This window comes from Rhamphochromis sp. 'chilingali', assembly GCF_963969265.1.
Source record: "Rhamphochromis sp. 'chilingali' genome assembly, chromosome: 5".
Lineage (NCBI taxonomy): Eukaryota > Metazoa > Chordata > Actinopteri > Cichliformes > Cichlidae > Rhamphochromis > Rhamphochromis sp. 'chilingali'.
The window spans coordinates 3,224,362-3,237,464 of record NC_137932.1 but is presented as its reverse complement, the minus strand read 5'-3'; the positions used below and the strand labels follow the sequence as shown (position 1 = coordinate 3,237,464).

Genomic DNA, 13,103 nt, shown 5'->3' with positions numbered 1-13,103 from the left:
ACACACAAATTAAAATAGACGCACATGCCTAACAGCAGACACAAGATAAATTCCTTGGCAAGCATTCAAAACACTCATGTAAGGACAGAGAAACACACTCAGACCGCAGCAAAAGACACACACACACACACACACACACGCTACCTCCACAACTCCCACCATGTGACCCCTAATCACAACCCCAGAGCTTGGACATCAAATGAAGCAAGTTGAAAAAAAAATCATCAGGAGTAATTAACGCATTTTCATATGCAAATGTGATTAATGCAAAACTACAAAGTCATTATGCAAATCGACTTTTCCTTGAGCCTCTGTACAAATATTCGCAGCTCAAATCAGGGATCAGTCTCGCCATCTTTCTTTTTTTATCTCTTACCCCTCTCTCTCTCTCTCTCTCTCTCCTGCTTTCCCTCTCTCTCTCTTTTGGAGTAGAGATAATACATAAGTAGCATGTGAAGTTATTTCTAACTCACGCAGTGTGTGTGTTTTCATGCGATGGGCCGGGGCTATGGCATTACGCCGCCTGCCTACTGATTACTGGCTGCTTGGCACTGGAGCGAGACAGGGAAGCCGGCGAACAGGGGAAGGTATGAATATGCAAAAGCCTGATTGCTTTTCATGATTAAAGCCTATTTAATATGGAAATGAGAGCAAGCCAGGTGATTAAAGGAACATTGGGTGGTGGGGCAAAAAAAAAGAAGAAAAAAATCAGGGTGGGGAGGGAGAAACAGAGAGAGGAAAGAAGAGGAGAGAGGAGAGGGACACCTTCAAATCTAATGTAGAGGTGTGGAAACAGGAATGTCACCGTTATTTTGTGGCAGTTTTGACCTCTTTGATAGCAAAGGTCAGTGTTGCTTTTGTAAGTTACTCCACAGGCCTTTATCTAGAAACCATAATGACTCATTTCAGGTAAAAAAAATAGAAAACGTAAAAAAAATTCCCCGTTTCATTAGGACTAAAAAAGACGTGTTTTACGTTAAAATGCCTCTGCGTGTTTTTGCACCTGCAGAAAATGTAGGTGTGACGGTTCTAGAGTGGCGGGTGCCTCATTTGAATTCTTTGATCATGAATCCAGCGCTACTTTGGCTCAGTTAAGAAAAGAAGTATCGGTATCGTATTGAGTTTGTGAAGAAGAAGAAAAAAGAAGGAGAAAAAAAAAGCAGCGCGAAATCTTTATCTCAGTGTAGTGACATGCCCACTAAAGCGAAAGCAGGGGGATCAGAGGTGGGCCGAAGAGAGAAACACAGAAAGACGTTTGAGGATGTCACTGTCGTTCACATCACCTCATGAAATATTTACTTTGAGCTCCTCGCAACGTGTTTGCGCGCGCGGTAGAGAATGAGATAGAAAAAGAAAGAGGCTGTCATGATGCGACTTCACCCGTCTGTGCTGGATGTCTTAAAGTGCTCCAAGGGGGCCCAACAGCAGTCCTAGGAGGAGTTCAAAGCGGGGCCAGGGTCGTCTTAGTACACTAACACTCCCCTTGCGACAACCTCTCGCTTTCTGGATGACACGCATCATTCTTCACCCACACATACACATATACAAATTCATCCCAGGCACACACGCACGCATATTAACATAGTCTGACAAAGCTCTGACACACACATGCACACATAGTGCATGCATCAGCAAGAGAAACTCTGGAAAAAATACAAACAGGGCACAGAAGGGCCATTTTTCATCTACGCCGTCGAGTATGCATTTGCTTGCGTGCATGTGTGTGTGCACGCGTGTGTTTGTGTGTGTCTGCGTGCAGCTTTTGGGGTTGAATCTGCTAGCCTTGCAGCATGATTGCAGTTTAAGCAAGGAAGCTGACAGACAAAGAGGCCAGACAGGATGTTATAAAACACAGCCAGGTGAGGAGTAAAAAAAAATAAATCCAGGACCGGGGGGAGGAAGGCAGAGGGTTAATAATGTTAGATATGCAGGGACGGCCCAGGCATTTCATGCATTATCAGCATGCTTACATTAAAGCTTATTTCATCTTCCCGCAAGTCAGATACACACTCTAATTTACCTGTGTGTTTTGTGTCGACTCCTGTGCTGCAAATATTTGCGTGCATCTGGTTGCGCACCCCAAACTTCCTCGATACCACGTGTAAGCCAATGCGATGTTTCCTTACAGTGTGTGCGTGTACAAATGTGAGAGCTGCTAACACACTGGACGTAATTAGACCTAATAATGTAATCCAATTTGGTTGAAACTTGAGACTGCCTTGAGTGGCAGTATAATGTGTTGAACAAAGCCATCCTCCTTTCTTTCATTTGGGGCTTCGAGTGCTTTCATGTTCTGTTCTCTTAGTGATAAGACTGTCTGTGTGAATGACTAACTGACTGCTGCTGTAACAGGTTGACTCACCCCCCTCCTTTAAACATTCACTCAGCACCTCTGTAAAATGTATAGCATCTTTGTTTTTTTTTTTGCTTTCAAAACACTATTTTTGCACTTGTGTTGCTACTCAATGCTTCACACTCAGTCTAATGGGAACAAACTAGACAGTTAAAAAAGCTTTTGCTATTATCAGTGCTGGTTGGTTATTTTGTAATTGATTTTTTATCCACTACTGGGTAAAGTCTTAGTAAAGGGAAACAACATCGTTGTACACTAAAATTAGCAGGTACATCAAAAACAAGCTGTCGCAGGTTTGTGGTCAGTAGATATTAACCAATCTGTGTGATAGTGGTACATGCAGCTGCAACCTGTAATAGTCTTTAACTCTGTAACGCCTGACACATTGAATGATGGGTATTTTGAAAGTATATTTAAAAAATATGAAAAGTATCATTGCTAATTTTTTTCTTCTAATATATTTGATATATAAATGTATTCACAGTGCAACGCTGGTCACGACTGTATATTTTTAAATCAAGAACAAATGTTTTTGAAAGTTTATAGCAAAATATTGCACATATGAAAATACATCAAAATATAAATTTTAATAATTTACTCAAAGTGTAAGTTTATTCAGCTGGATGCAACTTTATGCAACATTGTTTCACTAAACAGGAAGGAGTGTGTTTAATTGATAAGGACAAATGCTGTTTTGTAATTTGTATCTGTTACTCCACACGTTATTAACAAAAAAAAATCTTTACATTAAGAATCTTTAACTAGTAAAGTTTATCTATTTTTTATTCACTTATTTTATTTATTTCAGTATGTAACAAATTCTTCGTTTCCCTTTACTGTCTGAAGTTCCTTTACGATCCATAAGTGGGCGGTATATAAGGTAAGGCTTAGAATATATGAAAGGTTTAGAAATTTTAAACTGTATTTAAATATCACATTAATCAGATTTCAAGTCTTCACAAACAAAGGCGGAGGAGGTTTAGGGGCTGCCTGCTAGCAGTTCTCTTTTTGAATGAAAGGAAAAGGTAACGTTTGCCAACCACGTAGCGTTACGTCAAACTTTACATTTCAATCCTTTGATGTTGTTCTGAAGAATCTGAATTTGTTTTTCCTTTATCAAAAGATATTTTTAATGCACACTAGTAAAAGAGATAGCACAGCATGCTTAGTAGAAGGACATAGAAAGGAGGGTGGGACACTTGCAGAAAAGGGCAGTACTGAAAAATGGGCACATATCAGTGGGTCTAACAAGTAAACGTGGAAGTTAATGGAACTGCTGAGAGACGCTTAGCCATGGTGAGACTGAGAGAAGGTAAACCATGCAGGCAGAAAAGAGGAAAAATACCGATATATTCATGTTTCTGGACAAAAGGAAGCTCTAATTTAATCGACGTGGTAAACATTAAGAGCCTGAACACTGGTGCAAGCCTGCTTTGTCTCCATTTAGCCCAGGACCTCACAGCTTCTTCAACTCCACTGACATATGACGAACGATATCTGAAAGCTATCTTCATGTCTTTGCACAAAAACACATCGTACTATAGCTGTTGTGCTTTTCAGCAAAGATTTACACACTTATCCAGCACACACAGAGGCCTAAACAGGTGGCAGCCTACTTTAGACAACAGGGATCATGTATGTTTGTTCAGAAAAATAAGATGGCATGGACTTCATGTCTCCTCCACTGAGAATCATCTCAGACGCCTTTGTAAAGTTCGACTGCTTTTTTTCGTATAAGAAATTGTATTTTAGGTGCAAGCAAGGCGGGTTGTGCTTAAATGACCCCGCGCTGTCCACAGTGCTGAAATAAAGAAGCACACAGCAGCCTGTTACTGGCTGTGCTTGAGTTATTGTCATTGCTTACATTAGATCGGTGCTGCTGGCGTGTATGATGTTCAGATCAAGTGGCCTGTCTGTGCCTTTGACTCTGCGTGTGTGTGTGTGTGTGTGCGTGTGTGCCTGTGTGTGTGTGTGCAGTTAGGCAGTGCAGCTGCTACGGCCGAGTGTGCTATTCTGCGCCTGGCGTCTTTGCCTTTTTGCTGCATCTGTAAAAGTTACTGATTGTTGTGAGCCCTGTACTCGTTGCTCTCATAATGACATTGATTTGGCCGTTGTGGTGTCTGTATGTGATGCAGCATCCTGTTTTACTGTGATAGTGGTGCATCATTGATGGTTTCACTAACCGTGCATGCATGTCTTTGCAGTTCTTCTCTCTCATAGGAGTTGTGTTTTGTCTTTCACCCAATTTAGGTTAGAGTCGCTGTAAATATGGTGTGGTTGTCAAATGACAGCAGCCAGTGGAGCTCTAAAGTGTCATAGTGAGGTTATTGGGTAAGATACTGTTTCACATATCAGCTCGGTCGCTACAATCTTTAAAAAAAATAAAAAATAATGTTACAAACTTAGTGAGGTTTACTCAGGGTCATAATAGTGCCTCTCTGTATTTTGACCACCTGCCTGGTTTGTAACTGTGGTGACTGAATCTCATCAAGTTTGGGATCAAATACTTCACAGTTCACAGTCGCTTCTACTGTACATGTGTGTAAATATATTATAAATTAGTGTGTCACAGCACTTGTTACACGAGGACGTAACAATATAACATTGTGCTGACCGGCTCCTGCATTAACTGCATAATCTCGCATGTAATTCTACTCGGTAACTTTCACAGTGAAGCCATCTTCCCTCTTCTAACCAGCCCTTTCTGACTCTACTGGAGTCTGTGTAATCCTGGATACCCTTCCCAGCTCTCGGGTGTGATGGTGACTGTCTCTCTCCTGATAACTTTGAATTGGTTTCCCTCCGGCGCTGGCACTCTCCAGGCCTTGCCCCCCACCCCTCCGCCTTTCCCTTCCCCTCATAGCCAGATGAACGGCCTTGCTGCTTTATTAATCCCCTTCTCCTCACCACGCACACAGATGAATTTTAATCAGCTTTCTTAACCTCTTCATATGCTGCAGGATTTCTATACAAACGTTCAGACACGTGAGGTGCACTCAAAAAAAGAAGAAGAAGAAGAAGGAAAAAATACAGGCACACACAAATAGACACACACATTCTGGGGGCGGCTCCTCTATCACCTTCTTTCACAATTGGTTTCAGCTGAAGAAGTCCTTGAGGCCTGCAAGTGTGTGCGTGTGTGTGTGTGTGTGTGTGTGTTTGTGCGTGTGCGTGTGCGTGTGTGTGTGTGTGTGTGCGTGCGTGCGTGTGTGTGTGTGTGTGTGTGTGTGTGTGTGTGTGTGTGTGTGTGTGTGTGTGTGTGTGCCCGTGCCCGTGTATGTTTGTGTGTGTTCTGGTGTGTGTGTGATGTTTTACTTAAAATGGAGCAGAATAGACACACAGTGCAGTTCTCACTCACTCTAATAAAATCATCTCAGGCTACATTAATCCCTCCTGAAGGCCACTGTCAAAATAACAAACAGCTGGGATTCTTTAAAGAGAGCTATCTGTCTCGGACAGGTGAGAGACGTGTGTGTGCCCGTGTGCCCGATCCAGGTATTACTCATGTTGTGGGGACCTAAATCCGTTTGCTCTGCCATGATAGGCCAAGTGTCTTACTGACAGGGACAAAAAACATGATATTTTCAACACAGCAGGTTAAGGTTTGGGTAAGTGTAGTAAAATGAAAGCAAGTCGACAGCAAGTCCTCTGAAGTCACAGATATAAAACTCTATATGTGGATGTGAATGCTCATTTATGTAAGTGCGCCTCTTGTGTGACAAGAGAGCTCTTTCCCGACCTCTGTGTTTATGGGCTCGATGTGTACTGGTGCGCTACAATCTCTTTACCTCCTCTCTCTTGTTTCGGGCAGATCCCTTTGGCTGGGGTCAGCCTCCTCGCCTGATCCTCCTCCCCTCCTGGGGTCACCTGGACGCCCACTTCCACCGGAACAGCCCCTCTTCCCAGCTCCAGTGACCTGGCCCTCGGAGAGATGGGAAGGCCCATAACCCCGCCAGCTGCCCCAGGTTTGGAGAAGGACCCCAGTCCGCCAATGGGCCCCCGGCACAGACGGCGCTTGTGCTCGATGAAAACCAGGATATCACCCAGAGGGAAGTTAGTCTGGCACTGGCCGCAGGTCAAGAGGTCATGCTCTCCAGATGCTCTCCTCCGAGGGCTCGGGGTGGACAGCTCAGGAGATGGAGATCCTGCCCCTGAGTCATGATTGGCCTCTGCTGCCGAAATAAGAAGGGGAAGGTAAAAGATGTCAGTCAGTGATGTTATTTTAAGAAAGATAGGAGTAAGATAGTTAGAGCCAAATATAGAGAGGTAAAGGGAAAAAACACCCAGCGAGTTTAGTTATCCCTGAAACCATTACCTGATGAAAGCCATCTCTTCCTACCACACAAGATGATCATTACAGTCACAACTGTGTGTCACTTTCATGGCATGAAACAACGCCGCTGTTAAGTTGCTTCGCCTAGGCAAACACCTGCACTGCTTATCCGTGAGAGATCTGCGTGGGCTGCACCCAACACATAAACTCCACGTGTATGTGTGTCTGTGTGCATATCAGCCTGTGTGATTGTGTGTGTGGCCAGGAAGCTATTCATCTCACAGTGCAGGCTTGGTTTCCGGTGAGGGCCTTTTGCTGCACTAAGCTGTCATAGCTAGACGGCTCCCTACACCACGGGAGCCCCAGCTTGTGCAGAACAAAGTGTAGAGTAACGTAGGCCACATCCACCACCCTGTGTGTGCGCGCGTGCGTGTGTGTTCGTGTTTGTGTGCATCCTAGAATAAGACAGCGAGAAGAAAAATTAAAAGGAGAGAGAAGAGAAAAAAAAGGGCCATGTCTAAGTGCGTGTGTGTACATGAATGGATCAGGTGAGTTTGAACAGTGTATTCTCCACAGACAGAAAATCTATAAAGCCAAACCCGGGGTCCTGTTAGGAGAGTAAATCTCATTCTTTACAGATCTGACACGGTCATTAATAACATTTACACATTCTTCCCTCTGTTCCTCCCCGATGGCGCAGACTCTGTCCCTCAGCTTAACGTAAATCCCTCATGGACAACCTCCATTTTTTTTTACATTTTAAAACTCTACCCTCATGCACCAGTATGGAAATGTGTCCTCTTCTAAAGAGCCCCGAGGAAACCTGAAGCTCCAGAGACTGAAGGCGTGTCTGAGTGAGCGGGTACCCAGGGAGAGGTGTTGATGCCTGGGAGAGAAGCATAGCAGCACTTGCCTGTCTGCTGCGTCTCCACTTCTAGTGCCCGTATCTCCCCCCCTACCCACGCCCCCACACCCCTCCCCCTACACCCCTTCTTCTTTGCCTCCTTTTCTCTTTTCCTGACACCCTAATAATTGCAAAGATTAGACAAAGAGGGTGTGTGCTCTCGCTCTCTTCTTCTTTTTTCTTTTTTTTGTTCTGCTGTATTTATCAGACCAAAGATCCTAAACCTTCTTATCAGCCATCTCACTCTGTCAGGGAAGCATTGCGTCGCTGTCATAATGCTTAAACTCGGGCAGGATTGGGGATGAATACTAACGCATCCCTTTTTTCCCCAAATTATCATTATTATTATTATTATTTATCATTTTCAAATATTTCTTTGTAACTATGATCCCCCCCACCACCACCCCCTTTACCAAATCACCCATCCGCCCACGTATACACTCATACACACTTTCCAGTCCTCTCATTCCACCCTGGAGTGATGATCCGATGCCAAATATCTTTTCTCTAAATGGCGATGGCTTCCTGGATGCCCGCCAAATAATTTCCATCTCATAATCTTTTGGCGGCAAAGAAGGAACACAGCCGCATATTTACCTACAGTTCACAGCTTGTGACCATGATTCGCTCGCGCAGGCAATGTAACTCTGCATGTATGTGCAATGCATACAAGTAGGACGGTGCAGGAGATCTTTCTGCTAACGTTATTTTTTTTATTTATTTATTTTTTTTACTTTGGGGAAAAAAAAAACAAAAGAGAAAAGAAAGAAGACAGGTGGCATGAGGTACGGATCCTCGTGTGAGAAATGCGAAAATGAAAAGAAAAAAAAAGACAACTACAAGTCAGCGAGCTGACAGACACCTGGGCATTTGAACTCGACTCTCTCTCCCTGTGAGAGACAGAGACAAATAGTGAAAAGGCCTGTTTGTTAGCCTACGGTTGAGTAACACGGCCCGAGGCTGAAAGCAGTAAATTAGCAGGAGTTGGCACCGTGACTGTGAATATCTGGAATATCAGTCGGACATCTTCTGAAAACCGCACCCCTCTCTGAAACCCGCGCACTCATCTGTCCCGAGGCTCACCTGTGTGAGAAAAACATGTGTGCAAGAAGGAACCAAACGTGGAATGCTTGCGGGGCGGGAGGGTGGTACAAAAATAAAAAAATCTTGGACACAAGCACGGCAAAATGGAAACGTGAAAGAATAACAGACTAATGTAGCCGATCACGGTGACAGACAGTGTCTAATTCCTCAGTATAAACTCCTATGTGAGAGGAACAAGCTTGATAGGTAAAGGAGCATAGCTGACACGCTGTCAAACATGCCATCGTTGGGGAAGGCGTGATGATGGCAATGAAACCGGGCTGTCTGACATGATAGCACACATACTTTATTTCTGTCTCTTCTTCTTCTTCTGTTTCTCACATACACACACATATAAACTTGGAGTTATATTCACCCTGTGACAGTCCTGCTACTCTGCCTTATCAAGTGTGAGTTAACTGAGGCAGCCTTAGAGCACCCCCTATCAGTTTGATGAGGAGAGAGTCAGTCATTCACTCCACTATTACTACTGCTGCTGCTGCTGCTGCACACAGCCACTGCACAATATGTACCAGATGGGAGCTCAAGACAATGGGCCTCTTTCACCAAAATTTCCATCTTTGTAGAAGGTCAAAAAAAGCTGTTCAAAGGCCAGAAAACACTTAATAAAAAAATATTTTTGGGATTTTTTAGATACTTTTAAGTGCAAATGCTGAAATTGATCCCGTGTAGTTTGGCTATGCTCGAGCGGTGATTAAACTGGTAAAAAGTTAGCGGCTGGGTGAAACCAGCTAGGTGGGTGAAACCTGCCAGAGTGCATATAGGAGGACTCTGGCCTCCAGTCATGTCCTCAGACATTAATTGCACCTATAAGTCCTTCTAATCCTCAACTATTGTGTTTGTTCTTATATGTTCTTATACATGACGACTCTCTCGCAGTTTCACTGTGCCCGAGGTGAGGGCAAAAGCAAGGAAATTTGACAGCACGGCAAAACAAGCTCTACTCTTCCCAACGGAATAAAAGGAGGAGAGGAGGGGGGGGAGTCAATTTTTTTTGGATAAGACACAATTTTCTTTTTTCTTTTTTTTATTTGAATTTGACGAAATGCCCCGAAGAAGCAGTGTCAGAACAGAAAACCACGAAACTATTTTCCGCTGGTCTTACACAACACTTTAATACCAGCTGCGTGCTCTGTTCGGCAGTTGAAAGGCAGAGGAAGGCCATGGGCACTCGTATGACAGTCGGCCATAGCGTATGGGTTCAGACCTGTCTCCCTCTCTTTGTTTTCCCCCTTTCCATTTTGCTGAGCTGAGAACACATGCACACACACAGAAACCCCCAAAGGGGAAAGTTGGGAAAGATTCACGCTGTCGTTGAAAATAAATGACACCAGCAACGACGCAGATGGTTGCAATCAAAAATTCAAACGACAAGCGGCCTCGCTTAGCCTCTCCCCTTTTTTCTCAGCAGCGATTGCCAAGGAGAGCTGCAACAGTGTGCGTTGTGAAAGGCCAGGCCTGTGTGTTTCATTATCATATCACCATTTAATCTGTAGCAGCCCTATTTCTTATCATAAATCTTAGATTATCAGGCCTGAAAGTGAGCAAAATACGACTGCAGCTGACTGTGACTTGTCACTAAATCGCTATAAATGACTTGCAACCTCTGAGGCATGACATTTGGTGATATAAATCAAATTTGCCAAACAATTTTAGAGATATCATAATAATAATAATTTTAAAAAGCCGCTTTATAAGCATTGCAAAACGGATTAAACGTGTTCAATAATATTGAAATATAGAAGGAAAATCGGCGAACAAACTGCAGCACTGCCTCGCAGTGAATCATAAATCGCTCAACAGTCATCTCCCCTGTGAGATTATCATCCGGTTACCACAATGTGTGTGCATATTTACTGTGGCGTAAGACTGCGTACGGTGGGTTTCTCCCCATCATTTGACAGCCATATGGTGTGCATAAAGAAGAAAACATTAACTGTTTCACAAGTAGCATGCCAATTCGGAGGGTAAACAGTTATCACGAGGCGTTTCCACGGCTGAATCCAGAGAAGAATTCACAGTAATAAATCTGATTCGAGATTGCAAATGCACCACTCTCTGAAGAAAGGGGGGGGAGCAAACCTGGGATGCTAAACGCCAGTCGTTCTACATTAATTTGACTAATTCATAAGGATATTTGTGTGACAGGTCTCTCTTTGTCACGGATGTGACTCCGAAGCTGAATCACCGAGCCTGAAAAAGCCTATAGGGATGATTTCCCTGTAAGGAAACCGAGAATGAACTATAAACTGCGCCGACTGAATCGGCCTGCTGCATTTGTCACAGTGAGAGCATAAACAGATACGTGCTGATGTATTCTGAGCGTGGTTCTTTCTGCAGTTGCACAGTATAGGCAGATCTACATAGAGTCAGCGTGTTCCTTCCTTGCTGCATACTTGCGCACTGAGTGCCTCGACTGCAGTTACAGTCGCTTGTTCACCCCTTTAGATGTCTGGCCTGGCAAGTACACAGGCTTCTGCTAAGCCTGTCCAGAAATATGCAGATATTCAGGTTCTGTTCATAAGTAGTGCATGACCTGTAGTCCTGCAGCTGGCACAAGGCTGTGTTCTGTTACAGTGAGCCATGATGTGTGTTTTGATGAATGCTGGTGCCCTGCAGAAGCTAAATATCATTCCTTTTATAAAGAGATACGCCGAGACTGGTCTCGACAGTTGATACAGAAAATGTGAAACCGTCGAGCTGCAAAGTGATATTAAAATCAAACTTTCTTTTTTCAGAAATGTACTTCTTTCTTCTCGTCTTTCTTTCTTTTTCTTTGGCAGTATCTCCGTACATGTGTTGACTTAATCAAATAACAAGTTGGCTTTCCTCCCACTGCCCCTCTTTGTCCTCCAGCCTGAGTTGTGGACACAGGTCCAAGTCCTCCCTCTTGAACCTGAGCCTCTCAGGTCTTTGCCACTGCTGGAGTATGTTTTTTTTAAGTAGGTGACACTGAAAGAAGATGAGAGCCAGGCCCTCTCTCCACACATTTCCCCTCCTTTCCTCCACCCTGTACTCGACCACCCCTGTGTTATTAGGCTAAGCACCAAAACATTTGTCAGCATTTAGAGATATTAAGTTGTTTTGTGACACTTGCAAGTTTTGTTTTTTTGTTTTTAAAGACCAAGCCAGAGATGATTAAAAAGATTTCTAAATCCAGTCATTTAAAGCTTCAGGCAAGAGCAAATGAATCCTGGGGACATTTCAGCACAGCTTGAGAGCTTGGACAGAGAAATTAAGAAAATGAAAGCTGATCTGTGACAGCTAATTATCAGCCTAATGACATTCAGCAGGTGCAGAAGCAGAAGCAAATATTATTTTAGCCTTAATTTGTATGAGTTGACTAATAACAGAGGGATGTTATGTAAAAAAGAGGGTGAAAAAAAGCTGCAATTGTTAGACACACTTTATCCAGATTAAGTGTTAAACACACAAAAGCAGTGCCTGAGGTGCAAACAAAGTTTTGCAAATTTTTGTTTGTTTGTTTTTCGGTTCAGTCGAAAAAATGTACGACTGGGGCTGAAATCATCTCCACCTGAATTAATTATCAGACAGCCAGAGCGACAACAGAGAGAATCAGCCTTCACATCAATAGCTGCACCATAGCCAAGCATCAGCTTAACGTGGTGCTGCACGTTATCACAAATAAAAATAATTCCATTAATTTAACAAAAAACCAACCGCTTATATCTGGATGTGTCTCTCAGATCGCTCTCTGTGTCTGAAATTGGCGAAACAATTTCAGCAACAACAAAAACAAAAAGAAAAAAAACTTCAGAGGGGAAAGTCAATGAGAGAGTGCCAAAGTGAATAGTGATGAGTCTAAATGTTAAATGTGTCGGGTGGGACGGAATGCACCTAACCGTTTTCAACGCAAAACAGATTGGCCAAAGATTACATCATGAACTTCTGCAATGAATTACCCAGATTAGGCCTCTATGAAATTGGATTTAGGCACAGCAGAGCGCTGGGAGATGAAGGTTAGATTGATATAATTGATTTGAAATTGGATTATAAGACTTTTTAATCATATGCTCGCCTCCCTAAAAAAAAGAAAAAAAAGAAAGAAAGAAAAAGGAAAAATCCTGCGCAGTTTTTTTTTTTGCCGCACTCGTGAAAAGAAGTTGTGACCCTACGGATCCTAAAATGTGGCCCACGTAATAATAAGATTAGCAAATATAGTACAAATAAAAAAATAGTGATCTTCCCCGTGTGTGTGTGTGTGTGTGTTTATTTTCGTGCCCTGCTCCATTCTTAAATATTCTTCTTGTGGGCCGGTGTGTCGCAAAAAAATCATTTTAAGTTTGATGCTTTGTGCCAAAATGTTAGAGTGTGTGACAAAAAGTGAGAGAGAAAGAGAAAGAGGCTATTTTTTAAGAAAGAAAAAAAACTTTAATCGTGCAAACTCACCCTCTGTGGAAATGTTTAACAAAGTATCCACGCGCAAATGTGACACATCCCGGGAGAAG

General features: G+C 43.2%; 1 protein-coding gene across 3 annotated transcripts in view; it reads right to left on the bottom strand.

The window, feature by feature from the left end:
* The window catches only part of bcl11bb (BCL11 transcription factor B b), a 36,899-nt gene that overhangs the window by 22,360 nt on the left and 1,436 nt on the right, over nt 1-13,103 (bottom strand). For 2 of the 3 annotated variants that reach the window (XM_080883195.1, XM_080883197.1), the window contains exon 2: nt 6,142-6,525. In XM_080883195.1, coding sequence (XP_080739321.1) covers nt 6,142-6,525 — 384 coding nt within the window. The remainder of the gene's footprint in view (nt 1-6,141; nt 6,526-13,103) is intronic. The other variant, XM_080883196.1, reaches the window with a different exon arrangement.